Here is a 19,109-nt window from a genome sequence, read left to right on the forward strand (position 1 = left end):
ATTTTTAAATACAATGCGCCGCGGGGGCTGGTCGACCAGGCGAGGCGATGCGATGCCATGCGAATGCTATGTCGTCTGGCTGAGGATTCACCACTCTTGGCCAGCTCTTGACCCCAAACCCGTGTCCAAAAATAGGCGCATCGCCATGCCAAGCGTCCACTCCTTGATTATTTTTAAGCTGCGCCAAAAATTTGCTGCGTAAAATTTTCAAAATATCTGGGAATTGCTTCTAATTATAATCAAACTAACAAAGAGATTTTATGTTAACAGATATTTGTGGCGAAAATATAAATTTGCTGCATAATCATTTCATTCATTGACCAAGTCAAAAGAATATTGATATATGTCTGTCTCTCTGTACCAAAAGACAATGACAACAAAAGGGGAATCTATAATCAAATAAAGCTTTTGGAAGAATATAAAAATACTTCAACTTTAGTTGTGTTTGAGCTTTGAACGAGAATTAGGCAGTTCCTTAATAGTTATGCGCCTTATAAAAGGATTTTTAAACTTAAATATATAAATATAAATATACATAACTATATATAAATATAAATATATCGAAATGTTTGATAGTTTTTCTGTATTGCCATTTAATTTGAGTTAACTAACTTGGCAAGAAACATTTCCCACTAGTCGCAACTATGCGAAACTCAAAAGAAATACACAAAATAGATGAAGAAGGAGAAAAAAAAACACAACAAAGGCCAAGTCTGCGGACACGCCTTTGGCTAATTGTCTACGTGGATGTATGTCAGCAAGAGTGTGTGTGTGTGTGTGCGTGTGTGTGCTCTATGTCATAATCAAGTGAATGGCTCGCAATAATTTAACACGCAAGTCCTGTGTCCTGTTGTCGAATGACTAATGGCTATGACTAGCAATCGGGACGACAAGAATTCAAATGCGACTGCTGCAGTTCTTAATTAGCCATTTGGCGCATTATGTCGGTCGTAGGCATGTAATCGCATAAACTAGAACACCTGCGAGATTAGTTTGACTCAAACTGAGCCTTGGGGTTGCTCGGCCTACATAATCAACTGCCACGAAACGTGTACGAGCAGACGCCAGTCAAACATTATTAAATGCTAGACTTATGATTCGTTTAAATAGCATTCGCTTGACTGTTATTGACCAGAAGATACCCAGCATAGTATTGGCGAAAGATTCGTAATGGGCCTACGAGCATTTCTTTGTTTGCAAGAGAAAAACTATTTTCCTAGATGGAGATCTTAGCTTATCTTAGCTTATAGATTTATAGACATAATATATTGAGATATGATATTCTGACTTTATTATTATTTTTATACTTGGTAAATAAGATAATGATACTCTATACTATATCAACTTAGTTATCTTGCCAGCTTATCACTACGATTAAGATTATATAACTTATTAAAAATATATATAGATCAAAGATTTTTCCTTCGGGTATTCACTTAAGGAAAACTAAATCTTCAGTAGGAAATCCTAAATTCTATACACGTTCTGTAACTCGAGTCTTAAGTAGTTTGAGGCTTTGACGCTAAAATATGCCATTCAGCTGTATAAATCAATGTTTATGAATTTAGAAGTAGTTTCTGTCGGATGACAAGTGCAAGACAAAGTGTCAGACACTAGTCGCAGACTCGGGGCAAATTATCCGTCACTCGTGACGCAGGGTCACAATCACATTTTCGAACAGCCTTGACATTGACGTGTCTTGCGAGATGCCAATGCGGAGGCGTTGGCGGCTGAGGATGGGGATGAGGTTGAGGATGAGAGGGGAATGAAATATGTTTCATTCGTGTCATTCGTGAACAAGCTGCTGTTGTTCCCATGATTGAATCAATCAATAAGACGCATGCCGAAGGCCAAAGAAATGGACTCAAATGGACTTGGCTGCAAGCCAATGCGAAGGGTGATCAGAGCACACAAATAATAAAAAGAACAAAAGAACAAAAAAAAAAAAAAAAAACCTGTTGAGTAAATTCCTCAACGGGTGAAGCACTAATCAAACTGCATTTCAATATGCCATAGCTGCGGGAATATGAATGCAATATGCGATGGCATTTAATGGACTCATTCACGCACCAATCACATGCAATTTAATTCAATTCAAGAGCAATTCGAACACTAAACATTGCTCAATTGAAGCACAAAGCATTGAAATTCGACAGCGTAAATATATTGAGAAACCGAGAGAGAGTGAGAAAGAGCATGTGCCTCTCAGATGTACATTGAAATCAGCCCAGGCATCAATGTTGGAAACGAAGCTGTTAGAGCGTATCATATGGCATAGATTCATAAGCCACGTGTCGCTAAGCAGCTCAGCGCAACAGGCAACAGTTAACAGGCAACAGACAACAGGCAATACGAGCTGTAAGAGATGCCCTGCAAATGATATGATAATAAACAATGCTGTCAGCTACTGGAGTAGGCCACGTTTATTAATTTACTGTCATGATGGGAGATCACATTTGGCTCTGCCGTTCTAAATTACGTTCCCAACTGAAACAAGTTAGAGGCGTTGGCTGCTTGGCCGACGGCCAGTTGGCCAACAACTAACAGCAATTATGGCCAAAGTCAAGTCGAGTTCGCTCCCCAGGCGTACATAAACGCGATATTCTCTCTCCTCCAGTTCAATTCGCTTGCCAGTGAAAGTGACTGACTCAATAGTTGCTTTGCCAATAGTTGCTCTTCTTCTTCCTCTTCGACTCCTCGTTATTTGTTGCTTTTCCGTATCTGTTTGATAGCCTAGTTTTCGACAGAGAAACATGTGACTCCAATATCTTCTTTGTCTTTCGCCATTCATTGCCTCCACACTTCGCTCAGCATAACTCATTCTGTTAGTCATTGAGTTTAAACGTATTCGCAGTAAAAAATCTTGACTTAATGTATTGTCTTTTTCTCATAAAGAGCTGCTTTAAACTCCTGAGAAATTCTGAGACAATTAATTAAATTTAATGGCAACACTTTTCTTTTAAGCAGTATATAAATGATTTATTTAAAAATTTGTTTATTTATTTATTTAAAATAAAAAAATAAAATAAAATAAAAAATTTTGTTGTTTATGTTATGTTCAAATATGTTTTATGATAAGACAGTTGAATTTGATGTTTACTTATAAGATCTATAAAATAACAGAAAACTAGAATATTGAAGTGCTTAATACAAATTTGGGACTCACAGTCTGAGAAATTTAAGCAACGAAGTTTGATATAGAGATCTAGTATGGAATCTATTGATGGACTGATTATTCTGAATTAAGAATACTGTAATGCTACAATAATTTTCTATGGGTCGAAAACATCGAATTACTAGATATAAATATCGTGAATGCTTTCATTATATTATATGGCAAGATTTGCGTTTTTGTAACATATGAAAAATAATCTTAGCAGACCAATTAGCATATCATAATCATTGAGGGGGTCAACAGTAACATATATATATATATATATATATATATATATACATATATCGTGAATGACCATACGAATGCGATATAGTCTTCTCTTCAAAGAAATATATGGCGCATTCGTAATTCTCAATTCAATATGGTAGTCTTCGCTGCAGTGCTTATCGTAAATGCCACTCTCAATTGCCCCACAAGATTTTTATGTGCTCCATCAACTGTCAAAGTGCAAGTTCTTTAGTTTTTCAACTATGCTCAATGCACATAAATTGACTTTTATTGAGGGAGATATTCTCAAAGTTAAAACTAACGAAAACTTAGTGGCGCTTCAAATTATCTCTACTGCAGCAGAGTATGGATGTCTGCGGCACGTGCACGGAACTAAATTATTCACCCATTTTTGTTGTTGTTTACTTCTGTCTGTCAAATTGCTGTCAAGGTTGCAGTTCCGCCAAAAGCTAAAACGCCAAAAACGAAAGAGCGTGAGAGAGAGGGAGGGAAAGGGAACCACTGTGGCCAAAAACTTTCATTGGCTTTGCGAGGTTTTTAGCAATCAAAAATTGTTGCCTTTGTGCTGTTTGGGCGCATCAAATGCAGTCGGCCGACTAAGCAAATTAGTTTGGCTTTAATGAAAATGCCCAAAATCATTTAAGCCCCTCGGAATACACAAACAAATACAAAATGTGTGCCAGTTGAGCAAAGTTCAGATATGCAAGAATGTGTATATGTATGTGTCAGTGTGCGTGTGTGTTTGTGTGTTTATATAGTTATCATGATGTGTTTGATTGAGCGCTTAGATTAGCAAACTGCAGTATTTCTTATTGCTTATGGATGCCCATTTAGAGGCAACCAACTTATAAGTAAAGCCATAAAAATCAGCGAATGACTCAGATATGGGCGAAGAGTAAGCACAGTTAGAAACTATAGATATACTGTGTGTAGATAAACTTTTATAGATATACGAAATCTGTGACTATGTAAACACGCACCGTTCTGTATACCTCTCGACGGTTGGTCTATTTATACATAAGTAATTGTCTAAACAGAATGAATGAAAATGTCCAGAGAATAAAATATTAATGCAATATTTTAGTCTCCGAGTACAATTCCATATTCAAGTTAAGAAATTACTCCCAAATCGGAGTACTCCAACAGGAACAATCGATAGAGTATAGGAAAATCAATTAACAAAGCTATTTCACTTAGGGAATATGAAATTCGACTTGTTGAAGGCGCTCATTTATCTTCGTTATATCATAAGATACCTTATATTATCGCCAACTATGCAAATATGTGTTTTGGCTTTTGCTTTATTTTTATATTGTTTATCTCGGGCCACTGTTTTAATGGCCAAGCGACTGCAACAACAGTTTCATTCATATGCGTGGCATTTCGAATTCAATTTTCAAAATGTATTAAACAAAACTTCACGTCCCACATACAAAAAGAAAAGACATGAAAATATTTGCGAAAAAGTGGTTACGACTTGTGAACTGAACGTGGGGGAGCGTTGGGGGCGGGGCGTAATGTATTCAATGGGGCATTGCCAATAATTTGTTGTTGTCTATTTGCTAGCTGATAAAAATTCACTTAATACATTTTGTCTGTTTACTCGCCGCAGCGTAAAGCATTTTATATGAAGTGCCCCAGGGAGGAGCAGCTGGAGCTTAAATCGCCCGAGACTTACAGACAATGGCAACGCATAAAACTAGCCAAGAAATATGCAACTGTAAATGCACTCGAAGGGGTGGGCAAAATGTCTAGCCAAGTAACTGAAAGTTGAAAGTACAAGAGAGGGAGAGGAGAGAGACTATTATCATGGGAGTGCAGCAACAAATAAAAATAAACAAAGAAGAACTGCGACACATTTTGATGTCATTCATAGTGAATAAAAGGAATAGTTCTCGTTACTTGTCTGCATTATTGGCAATCAACGCAAGGTGAACTCCTGACAGATTTGTACTGTTAGTTAACATTTAGTTAACATGGCTAACTTGAATGGGTATATGAATATCGCACTCTGAACACTGACCGAGCAGTGGTTCAAGTGCCGCAAATATCGTGAATATTAACGACAGCAAAAAATGATTTTGTTGTGATTTGTTTACTTTGTCAAATACTTGGCGCCCATAGAAAATAATTGTTTACTTTTGCAGCTTTTCGGATTTTCTCATAAAAATATATAGTTTGAATATGTTTATAAAACTTGACTATACGAGTGTGTGTAGATAGTCATGTATGCCTAGTACGAATATATTCATAATAACATGTATAACATACAATATATATATATATATATATATATAACAAATTTGTTTTATTTTACTTCATGCTATATATATTTATTTAATTTTTCATTTATTATCATACGGAACAATCTTTTTTATTTGTTTATTCAATTATTAGTATTTTCATTTTAATTTATTTTTTCAATTATAATATTTTTTAAATTTTAATTTATTTAATTTTATATACATTTTTTGAATATAATTTAATATCATGTTTTATTATTTTGTGTGCTTTAATCCGGCACACAGGCCCTACTGTATGTAGCTATAAAACTAATGTACCGAAAGCTGATGAGGTCCATTAGGTATTCCCTTTATGAACTGACACTTGTTCGGTTTTATAAATGCCAAAAGGACAAATCCTTTGGCATTGCTCACTTTATGCGTTTGTTTGTGGCAATTGTGTGTTCATCTCCGCTCACAGTTGGTCCCACACATACACAAATATACATATATTTATATACATATATACACGCACACATTCAAACGCACGCAAAGTGCATGTGCAAACACTGACAGAAGTCAACTGTCAACTATCCCAAGTACAAGTGTCCTCCCCCAAGTACTCATAGTTGTTTGTTATTGTTATTTTCTTTGTCTTTGTGCTTTTGTCCCACTGTGCGAGTTGTTTGCTTGTTCGTTTGCTGCTTGTTTGTTTGACTCCTCTGCCCGGCCCCTTCGCCGTTGTCGTCGTCGTCGATGTCGTCGTCGCTGTCTGTTAACAGTTCTGCAATGGCTTTTGATAAAACACCGATAAAAGTCGCATTAAAGTATCTTCAATGAAAAAAGGGGCAACAACTGCTGCGTTAGCGCTGGGCGGCCAAAATAAACACAAGTTAAGGCCTCATAATTGAGAAATTAATTATACAGGCAGCGCACATCTAAATTTATTAATTTCCTACGTATTTACATTTCCAAAAAAAAAAGCGAACCGAGAAAAGAACTGATAAGCGCACGACTGAAATAAATTTCATAGGGTAAACGTAGCAGCTAAATTAAACAACAACAAAATTACACGTTGATGGTTTGTCATCAAACATTAAATAAAAAATGAACAAAAAAGCATAACAATAAAAATTTTATAAACATACAAAAATTGTTATAAAGCGTAACAAACAAACTTGGCTATCTTAAAGTAAATTCGCATTTTATGTTTTTATTTACAAAGAATAAACAATAAATTCAATTGAAAGTTTGTTCAAAAGCTGTAAACTGAATTGACCGAAATGTGTAATTTAATTAAAAACGTATTCAACTTTGCATCACTACGTATTCATGTTAGCGTAACAGCACTGAAGGCATAACAGAGAAGTCTCATGTTACAGCTAACATAAACAAATCAGGCTATTCAAATAGAAATTTTAAATTACAGGTCAATGTAATGTTATTACTTGTCTTGCACGATTAACAGCATTAACATGTATTGAAATTAATGTGAAATTAATTAATATTAATTAAAACTAATAACATTTTGTGAAGGTCAGCAGAATTGTTCAAGCTTCATTTACATTTATTTAATTTGAAAATTAATTTCTATTCGTCACTTACCATATATTTTTACAATTGAAAATACTGAGCTATTCAACAGTGGCAGCCTTATTTCAATTACTGTTGCACTTCTGATACGTTGTATAGAAATTTAACTTGAGCTATTAGCAATTATTATTAGAGAAACCTCAATTAATATTAGACTTCTGTTAAACTAATGCAATTTGGAAGTCGAGTTTCATTTACCCCAAATTAAATTATTAGTGACTTTTATCACTGTTAAATGACCCTGTGGGCGATGCAAAAAGCAGTTACACTTACATTTTTACCTGTTGCTGTAAAGTTGTAAAGCTACTTTGTAATGCAGCCTATAAAATGAAATGAAATATGCGAAGCAATAACAAATTTAAGACGGCGTATGATTATTATGATCAGGTTAAATTTTAAAGGCAGGAATAATGTTTCCCAACCAGAAACCTAAAATGCTGCACATCATCTTCAGATATCAGTTTCAGAAGATAATTATGCAAATTAGTGATATTGATATAAAAAAAAATAATAATAAACGACTTACAAATACTTTGCAATGATTTAATTTGAAAATTGTGAAATAAAGAAATATAGCATTCTTAATGGATGATGATGAATACCAAATTGAAGCAAATAAAATATAGTTAATTTTTAAACATCTACAGCAGAATCGACTTCTCCGTCTTTAGTTTGTTAGCTGGCTTCAAGACGACAACAGAGTTGAAGTTTCCTCACTATTATATTATTATATTACTTACTCATCATTTCACTTCATTACATAATCACATCAATAACAAGACTGATGACAAGCATAATATTACCAACCCGGCGCTACAGAGAAACAAATAATATGCAAGCTTTCACTTTTGATTGCTAGCATATTTGTATTTTGGCTTATTTTGCAACTTATAAAGAAAGACATCTTTGGAAATAAAGCTATATACATATAGATTTGTAGAACACGAGTAAATCTCTCTTACATAAAAAGTTAATAAATCAGAGCATCGTTAATTAAATTAAAACTTTTAAAATATTATTTAAAAAAAAGTGTAATGAAGAAAAGTAAAGTAAATGAAAGAAACGAGTAACAGCAAGTATATCAAATTAATGCAACACTTTTTTTTTAAGAATATAATTAACTTCTTTGCTTTGAAAGCGTCTGAAGCTTTCATTAATTCTGTGCTAAAAATGTGAAAAAGTCGAATAGTGAATCAGTCAGGAGGGGGAGGACACTCCTCGTTTTAACTTAACCTCATTTCATTTGCGCGAAATCCCCTCACTTAATCCTCCTACTTAATCATAATTTAATGCGCTTCGACGTCACTCAAAGTCAACGCAACTTAACATCACAATTATTTTCAGAGCAGATAACAAAGCAACCCCTCGCATTTCATTTTCTAGCGCACACGCGTCCAATGAAAAACTCTTTGTTTTTGTGCACGGGATATCAAGTAAAAGAGGGTATATTGGTTTATCTCTTTGGTAATTTCAATAAATATTCTAGTGAGAGAGCTGACCTTCCAAAGTGACCAGCTTAAATGCTTAGCTAATCTAATAAATTACAAATTGAAATTTCACGCTTTCTTTCACTCAGAGCAGGGTATTATGCAGTCCGTCAAGGCCAGCTGCAGTGAATGTAATGCTGCAGTAATGAATGCAGATTTGATCAGTTTTTTATTCTTTTTTTTTTTTTTTGCATTTGTTATTAGTTCCTTTTATACTTTGGCACAATGCAAGCCAAAGAGACGAAAGAACTATGACTGACTATGAAATACCTCTACAGATACTCAGAGGGTAATAGCTCTCATATTTGGAATGAAATTACCATAAAATTATTATTATTAAGTAAACGTTGGCAAATTGCGTTTATCGCCCCCTTTCCTTTAGTCATTGATAAATTCCAGGTAAACATTATGTCCCTTCGCCCTTTTATACCCATCCTTAAGGTATGCAGGATATTAACGGATTTATTTTGAAAAACAATACGCAATGCAACGTCATTTTATTTTGGATTATGCCATTGCGTTTTATATATGTATATATATGTATACGAGCTGGCATTGTTATTCTCAGATATTTTCTTCGCTTTTATGAGTTTGTGGAAATGAAACTTAAAATACCCGAGGCTCTCTTATTTAACGGCTGTCATTATTTAAATTGGATTCGCTGTTTGGAGTACGTCTCCCCTTAAATAATCCTAAATTTTATACATTCCATAAGCGACGCTGGGAGCAAATTTTATTTTGATTTTCTAATTCAACCCGTTTATGCAGTTTCCATGCTGTCGCGCTTCAGGGAAGTAAATAAAAACACTTACCCAACAATTTATGTTGATATAAACCAAAATAATGTACATTCAGCATTAATGTTGTACCGGAATATTTTAGGGGGCAAATAATAGCTGCCTTCAGCACACCGAATTTTAAATACTTTGATTTAATATGAAATCTGGCCAGGTGAGTTCTTGTTGGGATGAAAATCTTTAATAATTAAATATAAGTATCTCTGTAACTCTCCTAAGAACCTTGAAATACGCCCACTAGCCTATTGGCGAATCTGTAAGTCCTTTACCTCTTTTATAGATGAAACAGAAACGACTTTTCGGTAAGCACAAATCGGATTATTTCATAGTAACATCTGGGACAGCAAAATTATATAGAATGATCTCTTCCACTTCTTCACCTTTACTTGCTGCCCAATCAAAATATTAACAGCAATTAAAACACATAGATTGAACTTGAATTAATCGGGCTTTAACTTGCAGAGAAATACTAAAATTAATATGCGATATTCTCCTTTGTTACTGTTGCAGCCAAAACTCGATTTGCATAGAGCAGAATAAATACCCAAATATATATATATACATTTGTTGCGTATGCATAGAGTGAAAGCCAAACTTATCCAGTCATGCGGGAGCTCTCATTAAAAATTTCAAATCATTTTTGCTAGTTATTATTGCATTTGCCCATTTTTTCGTTCACATCAGAGCGAACCACATCCATTTGCCGAAATGCAGTCCGTTGGATAACTAATTAGTTCGTCATTTTAAATAGCAACAACAACTAAAATAGTTGCCATATCGGGCTTAGATTAAAATTGAAAATAGAAATGGCCTCATGCATCACTGGATGCGATAAATCAATTCGCTTTACAACTCGGTTAGCTTGAGAAAAAAAATGAAAAAATATAAAAACCTTTTATTTACAGGTCACAGAGCGAGACATTTTTCGTTTTTGCAAGGAAAAACAAACTTAAATTCAATATAAATTCAATTTAATTTTCAAAGGAATATTTTTGCGAAAACGGAAAATGCATTAAATAATTAATGAGTGACGTTGTATGTGTGAGTGTTGCATAACATATAGCCAATAATTAAAGCTAATTAAATGTGACATTTGGCAATAAATCAAAATAACAAAAACGAACCACCTGAAGCTTTATAACGAATTTTACGTAATTTATATTTTGTTGCAAATTAAATTGGTTCATTTTCGATTCAGTTGTTGCTCATCAATATTAATTAGTGCCGATTTATATGTATTCAATTATATAAATAAATGTATTAATGTTAATAAATACAGAACGGAATATTATTATTTGTATGCAAGCATACATGTAATATTCAAAGGGTTACGGCTTATAATGAGTGGCTGGACAAAGGGCAGGTGGAGAAGCCTGCTGATCATAGAATATTTGCCATAAATAGAGTCGACATAGGAGAGAAATTAATTTTCATTTGGAATGTCTTTGTAACATTCTGTAATTTCAATTTAGATTTATTCTGACATAGTGGGGGCACATTCAAAAGCTTTCATTTGTTAAGCAAACGGGCTTATATTTGCTGCATTTCTTAGTATTATCATTTTGTTTCAGCAGTCAATGAGTTTTGCATAAGATAAGTGGAGATCAAGATTTAACAGTGCGTTTTGAAAGAGCAACTGGAACCTCGACCGTAATATATTTCATCTTGTGCTTAAAGCCCTGCCTTCAACTGAGCAGCTATCAGTGCTAATTACCTGTTGATAATTTGATCATGTCTCAAGCTATAACTGCATTTTTTTTAATAAGCACCTAATTACCCAGCTACAAGAACAACAAGAATCACACTGCTGCTGCTGCTGCTGCAGTTGGCTGCGAAATTAATTGATATGTGCTTTGTGTTGGCCATCTACAAAGGCCGTGACAAGTTTTTAACACGAGCTGTTCCAAGAAGTCTCCTCGACTCTCCGCTCTCCACTCTCCACTCTCCACTGTTAGCTGCAACTGCAGGCAGCAACTCGAGCCGCACGGTCCGCTTGCTTTAATGACCGACGCTGGCTGAGACTCTGAAGCCCGAGTCGCTTTTTACGCTCTATGGCTACATAAATCCCGGTGTTAATGTGAAAGCGCACCAGCACCAGCACCAGCGGAGCAACAGCAACAACAACACAAAGACAAAAAGGAAACAACGAAAACAAAGGAAACAGGAGCAATGCACGTCGCAGGCTGCAACCAGTCCTGGCTGCTATGGCTCCTTTGTGCATGTTGGCCGCGTCCTTGGCTGCGGCGTGGCAAGTGTAGTTAGCGCACCTTTGTCTGCGACTGGCATCGTCGACATGAATCAAAAACTTAATTATTTTCAGCCGCACGATGGCAAAATGTTTTGCACAAACAAACAATTCAGCAGCACACAACACAGCCACTGCCAGCCCAGCAACAGTCAACAACCAACAACAATAATAATAAATCGTAAACGTACATTTTGACGCAGCTCGCAAAATTTTACAACTTCTCTGCAGCGCCACAAAATAGCAACAAGCATATTTACAGTCAATTTGTTTAAGACCCCTTGATTCTTCCTCAAACGAATTATATGAGGATTGCTGTGCGTGTTTGCAAAATGCACGTGTGTGTGTGTGCCTCAGTGTACGTGTGTGTGCCTCAGTGTGTGTGTGTATTGGCAAAACGAAAGGGTATTTCGACGATATTCAGGCAAGGAGCGTCATAAATTTCAATACACGTTTCTGCCCTTTCAAAAGGTGAACATGGTATATGGGTTAGGACTTTATACAAGTCCTGAAAAGTCCACGACTAGCATATTCCCATTTTGAAGAGTTGCAGGAGGGCATATAAATATATGAGTCTGTTTAAAGTCGAGAGAGTGGATTTAAACTAATTTTATATATGACTAAAAACCTGTCTTACAACTGTTAAAATCGGCTTAAGTGATAAGAGCGTAGCAATAGAACTTAATAACCAGAATTAAGGCCTACCTGTTTCTATCTTGACCAAAGGCTTCATGACTAATCCCATTGGCAAAGCTGAAAAGGCAACCATCCCATATAAGCTTAAGATACTCTACCCTAATGAACCAAAAGCTCCTTTCAGAAATATAAGCATAGCTGAAAGGTACCATTGAACTGATAGGACACATAACGAACTCTTCCACAAAGAAGAAGACCCAACTTTCGACATTGCTTTATTTAATTTTGTCTGAATGCTGAAAAAGCCTCGTTTATACGAATCAACTAATGCAAATAGATTCTACTTTAATACAATATTAATACTTTTATACATTATTAGCAACAGCAAAAAATAAATAGTGATTATTTTTGTTTAAGAAAAACTAAATGTCGTTGCAAGTCATTATTTTAAACATATTGTGTTAAACAACTATTTTAGCAATATCTGAGATGCCTGTCCATATGAATCTAACGCCTTCAGTATTTTCAATCGTATTGCAAAGATATAATTAAAATAATACTAATTATTAAATATATATTCAAATATTTATATACTGAAAATAATAAATTTTGTTGACCAGTATTATCTGTTATTATTTGATATAGCTATGAAATTGAATTAGATGCATTTATATACGAAAATCATAATAATAAATAACATAAATAACATAACCCTTCTAAATCTTTATTGATTTATATTTTGATGTTCAATGTTTTATAATTAAATTCTCTTAAATTGATTGCAACGTGTTTTATTAAGGCATATATTTAGTTTTTCAAGAGAGTCTACTTATGATTCAAATCTACATATTCCATTACGTCTCTCTTTCTTTTTCACTCCCTCTCTCTCTCTCTCTCTCTCTCTCTTGCTTTCCTTCAATAACCCGTAAGGTCGATGCTTTGGGAAGCATGAAATTCAAGCGGCATTCTGCCCATTAGTCATATCGATTTCCTGGGGATTGTGGGATCACCATTTCGCGCTTTTGTTCAACTGAAACTTATAGGAAGTATATTCCGACGAAAAATGAAACTATTAACAATTTCAGCTTTTATGTAAAATAATTTACATATAAATCTTTAAAATGTGAAATATAAACTATGAATCATTCATTTGAAGTTTGTGCTTAAGCTTTTACGGCATCAACTGATAAGAATTTATTTATAAACTATTTCTGATTTGTGCGGCAATGTATATTTATCGCTTTAAGAAAATTCAGCTGTGTTTATTTTTATTCAGATGAGGGTTTATTTAAATAGGTACATAAATGATATGCTGAATTTAATATTGTAAAGAATAATTGAGCGTTTGTAGAGTTAATCAACTGGACAGATTATATAGCATATAGTTCACACCCATAGAACATATATGTATATATTTTTACATTTACATAGATTTTCCCCATATTCAAAGCTTATATATATATTTTCTAAATTAGCTTCATCTTCAATTAGGAACAATTGAGATATCATTTTTATAGGATACAACTCGGAATTCCTAAATTGTTATGGTATGCCTATATATACCTCTATATCTATGTTTTACTATATTTTCTATATTTTTACTTTATTTTTCTCGCTCTTCTACGAGAATTTCATTAAAATTTTTGTCAGGGTATCCACTGATCGATCTTAATGTACTGTAGTCTAACATGTAAAATCTTGTTTATGGTGGCCTGAGCTTTTCAGCTCACAAATCACTAAAACCCTGTCATGGGGAATACATGGCTCCTTTTATATGGAGCATATTCTAGCCATAGCTCCGGGCGCATTCAGTGTCTGCATGGCAAGCGCAGGATAAATGCCACAGCAAGGATGTGGCACAGCGCAGTCCAGGCACTTAGGTACGTTGCACCACTCATAAACTTGTTACATTGTCAACCTGCTCGACGGAAAATGCGTGAAAGAAATTGCTCTCCGTGCCCTCGTAGCTGTCCGCCTGGACACCTTCCGCTTGACACGCTTTTTTCGCGCAACAGGATGCAGATCACTCCGGCAGCGTCCTGCTTTAAAGTGTGTCCCTGCGACTGCAAAGCGCCGGCCTTAAACGGTGCTTTATGGCGAGTGTGAGCGAGTTACTGCCATGAAAAATTGCCTTAAAATACCAACGGGCTAATAGACAGCCCCGACAGAAATGCGATTACGCGTAAGTGCATCCTGCTGAAGCGCCTCAAATTGAGTTTTATGACTTAATAATGCGCCAAGGCGCAGAACACGGCCCTCCAATTAAGTGTAAATGTCGCTGCCCGCCGACTGCCGCCAGTTGCCAGTTGCCAGTTGCCAGTTGCTCGCCAGCTGCCATGGCCCTGCTCAGGCAACCTCAAACAGCATCGCCAAGTGGCCACCGAGCTGCACGCACTGATTCAATTGCAGCTGATGTGGATGTCGCTTGGCTGGCGATGTGGCCGCAGGGAATCACATGCCGGCTGCTGGATACTCTGCCCATGCAACCGGATGCAAAGTGCTTTACATTCTCAGTGCTTGCTATGCGCAACAAACAAATGCAATATAAATACATTCACATATACATACATATATTCGTTTACCTTTAAAGTTTCGCATGTCAAGCGAATGCTTTACACAGCGCACGAATCACGGCTTTGGTAACTGAAACTCTTTGCAACTGACCAACTGCAGAATGCACTAATTAATTAGATTACTATTTTAACTCGATTTACAAAGGCTGTGCTAACAGAGTTTTCATATTCACAAAGTAGAAAGCAAATATATATTGATTTTGTTCAATGTCCTGCCTGGCCGCCTGTGTGAATATAGGGCAATTTATTGCCTTTGAAGCTCAAACCTCATACCTATCTGATAATGTGTCAAGAGTTCTTATGTTGACTTTATCGGTTCTCAAAAAATTAAAAAATGAATAAAATAAAATGTAAGAAATGTAGTTCAGTTATTATATTAAAGTTATTAAATACGTATAAAATTCATTGATAATGTGAGTAGCCTCACAATATCACATACTAAAGTCTACTTAAAGATCAAGTCCCGATCTACCAAATCAGCTCAACTTAAGATTAATTGAGCTAAATTAATTAATAAAGAAAAATGCATTATCTTTCTACATCACAATATAATATTACTGTCAACGTTTTATGTCCTCAAGTATTTTGAAGTTCCTGTACAAGAATGAATTTTAATAATTATTAATTATTGAGTTTCTTTTATTAACATATATATTTAAAATATCTATTATATTAATAGTAAATAATAATATTTATTTTCAAATAAGCATTGCCGTATAAAAAAACACTCAGCTTAAAAAATATTTACTGCCGATATCATTGTCTTACGACCGGATCTATCCCGACTTCACATGTACAATCTGAAAATGTAAGATTGACTATATTTTGATTGATTATATTTCTAAACGTTTCAAGACAGAATAAACTATTTGTTTTACAGTTTGTAAAATCATAATATCGGATCACACAGCCAATCATTATTAAGGATCTCCGCCAATAGAATTAAAACCAGAAATTACATTAGTGGGCCAACCAGGCCCATGGAAACATTGATTTTATTATAAACGTAGGCATTAATTAATTAATTATTAAAGTTATTATTATGATTAATCATTATGATTATTCACTATAGGTTCTATTGTAGTGATATTAAGCTGTTCCTTATTTAAGTAGAGCGATTGGTATTACTGGAATACTAATTATATATGAAAGTGGAAGCCTTATAATTCTAAATGGCATGGGATCAGACGTAATCTCTTTATTTTCATTTCGATTGAGCAGGGATTACATTTTAGATAAGAGTTTGTAAATAGTTTAAATTTAAGAATTATAAATGCGACGTGAATAATTCTTTTTTCACTACCAATGACTTTATACAAAAGTTTATTTTATTTTTGATAGATGCATTAAATAGCAAAGAGAAAATCACAATTGGTAGCATGTACACAGTTATAGAGTATATAATAAATATTACAAACAGACAATTGAATCGAAATATATAGAATTTTATGGTATTATAAATTTGTATTATTGTACCTTACGACTAGAACAAATTTATGCAACTCGACTGCATGTATTTAAATATATCAAATGAATTTTCGTATTCCATACAAGAGGGTATTCTCGGTGCGAGGTTAGGCTTAGAAACCCTCGCTTGCTTGGCACTTCTTGCACACGCTTTTGCACTTGTCGTCGTTGATATACGAGTATTGCTTTGTAGAAGCATTGTTTTTGTTGTTTTCTCATTTTTCAGTCAAAGCTGATGTTGTTGTGGTGTTGTTGTTGATGTGGCTGTTAGTAGTGTTGCAGGGCCTGCTGTCTTGTTGTTGGGGACATGTAGTGGCAGCCACACTTGCCCCGTTTCCACTTGAAATCTGTCAACTGCAACTATTTATTAAATTATATACTGGCATTGTTAAATGCGAATGGCTTGGCTAAGTGGAGGGAACGGGGACAGACAGCAGACAAGCAGCAAGTGTCTCGGCCAACTCAGTGTTGCCGCTTCATAGTCCTGCTGACAGCTTTTTGTGGAATTTTAAGCATTTATAGACTCGACGGTGACAGTCATTTTTTCAAGTATTCAAGTATTATGAAATATATGCGATTTCCTGTTTATTTGCTTACAGCTCGGCAATTCTCTGCAGGCCGCGCCCAAATCATGTAATAGACAACCTCATCTGCCGCTGCTCGACGTCGCTGTGCGGTATTAGGCAAATTGACAACAGCTTAAAACGACTTTCAGCACCTTAAAGCCCGGCAAATATTGCCGAACTCGAGGATTCTCAACTGCTGCCAGCTGTCAGTGACTGGCATCCGAAAAAATCCCCCCACCCACGCACTTGACGAGGAGTGGATATCCACAAAAAACAGACACCAGGCACAGGCCGGAGGCAGGGCCTCAGCCAAACAGTACAAAACAATGAACGCCGAGCAGGAGGAGGAACGTGTTTGCCTTAGGTGAGTTCGACTCTGTCTGTGCGTGCGAGTGTGTATTAAATGTGTGTGGCTGGCATTGTTGTTCTTTAGCTGGCGATAATTTGACAATTGCACCAGCTCCAGCTCTCACCTTGGCTTTGATTAAATTTGGCCATTCAATAAATATACAAATTGCAAGAGAAATAAGTCGATCTTAAAGTTAAGCCTCTGGCATCAGAACTCTGGCCACTTCTTTCGCAGCCGACATAAAATGTAAGCACGTACTTATAACATAAATCTGTTAATGCGCTTAGCATAGCTGCTGCCCACTGTTAAGAGACACAATAGCACACTATCGTGAGCTGTTGTCCTTAACAGGGCGCAATTTATGTTAAGCGTAAAGGAGTTAACAGAGGGTGTCTTAGACAATTTACTTGCTTAATTCAGACAATTTCTTAAAGAGATTCAATCTAAACATTGTCATTATATATTTTACTCTGAATTCAGGGTATTGATTAGAAAAGTTTGAATGTTTCACATTAACTAATTTTTAGAAAATTATATACGTATGTATTATGCAATATAATCATCCCGTAATATTAACTGTTTCCAGATAATTGAAAGGCTGTGATTAAATTGCAGAAATTCCACTTGAATATCACAAAGAAAGGCAATAAATAAAATAAAAATGAAAATGGAGTGGAGTAGCACAATTCCACTCTACTGCATAACCTGTTCCGCGCTTCTTACACAAAGCACAGCGTCGAGCCAATCGTTTTTATTTGTTACTATGTACAATACACAAGTATAGGAGAGTCCCCGACTTAACAATAGAGTTGTTACCTATTCGCAGCTGTAGCCATAAATCATACTCATACACAGGGCAAATATAATACCCGGAAATGTCCTAATGCTTGTAATGTTTACTCTGTAGCAATATATAAAAAAAAAATGCCAATCTAGTTATAATGATATAATGCTGCGATCCAACGAATTTCACGAAACATTTTATGTTCTGCCTGCAAGAGTGAGGTAAAGAAATTTTATAAGACAAACGACTCAATTGTATTTAAAGAAACATAGAGACGGAGGCAGAATAGACAGCAAATTGAATCGCTTAACAATAATGATCAATATAATACTTAGCACATTATTGGGTCAGCAACATCTATTTCCAGGCGTTAAACATTAAGTAACAAAGTTATAATATACTCGGCAAGCGTATAATAAACGCTTCAAGCTAATGTATTTAGTCTTCATTTTCGACATATGGCCAGGGGCGCAAGGGGCGCAGAGACACAGTGGGCACGATAAATAAGTGTCCATTACACGCACACATAATGCGAGATCAACAAACTGCACTTGCCTTCATTTTCTAGTCGTTATGCTGAGAAATTAAATATGAGCGAGAGTCGCAATGCTGTTTGTTCATCTATTAACATTAATCAATTAGATGCTGGCGACAACAGCAACAAGCGCCGAGACATAACAAAAATATTGTCGCAATGCCACTGTGAAAGGCTCACGAGCACAACAAAAGTGCCAACAAGAACAGCAACAGCAACAACAACAACATTAAATGGAGCAGCAGCAACAAAGCGTTGCTATTCAATGTCAATCTCATATTTCAATTATGTTTTATAAATGGCAGCAGACAGACTGGCGGTTCGCTTTCTATATTTGTTGGTGTTTGCTCTCCAGCTCGCCACTCAATGCCCATATCGAGAAATGGGCACAGAATTTAAAGCGAAAATAGCTTAAGCAAACAGTTCTATTCCGGTTTACATTGAGCCACCTC

The 19,109-nt window shown here is 35.5% G+C and overlaps 1 protein-coding gene across 1 annotated transcript in view; it reads left to right on the plus strand.

Moving 5' to 3' along the window:
• Positions 1-19,109, plus strand: part of LOC6583358 (adenylyl cyclase 78C) — a 49,462-nt gene that overhangs the window by 1,386 nt on the left and 28,967 nt on the right. The window contains exon 2 of the mRNA XM_032731223.2: positions 17,023-17,353. Coding sequence (XP_032587114.1) covers positions 17,316-17,353 — 38 coding nt within the window. The 5' untranslated portion in view covers positions 17,023-17,315. The remainder of the gene's footprint in view (positions 1-17,022; positions 17,354-19,109) is intronic.

This window comes from Drosophila mojavensis, unplaced genomic scaffold (assembly GCF_018153725.1).
Source record: "Drosophila mojavensis isolate 15081-1352.22 unplaced genomic scaffold, ASM1815372v1 contig_74, whole genome shotgun sequence".
NCBI lineage: Eukaryota > Metazoa > Arthropoda > Insecta > Diptera > Drosophilidae > Drosophila > Drosophila mojavensis.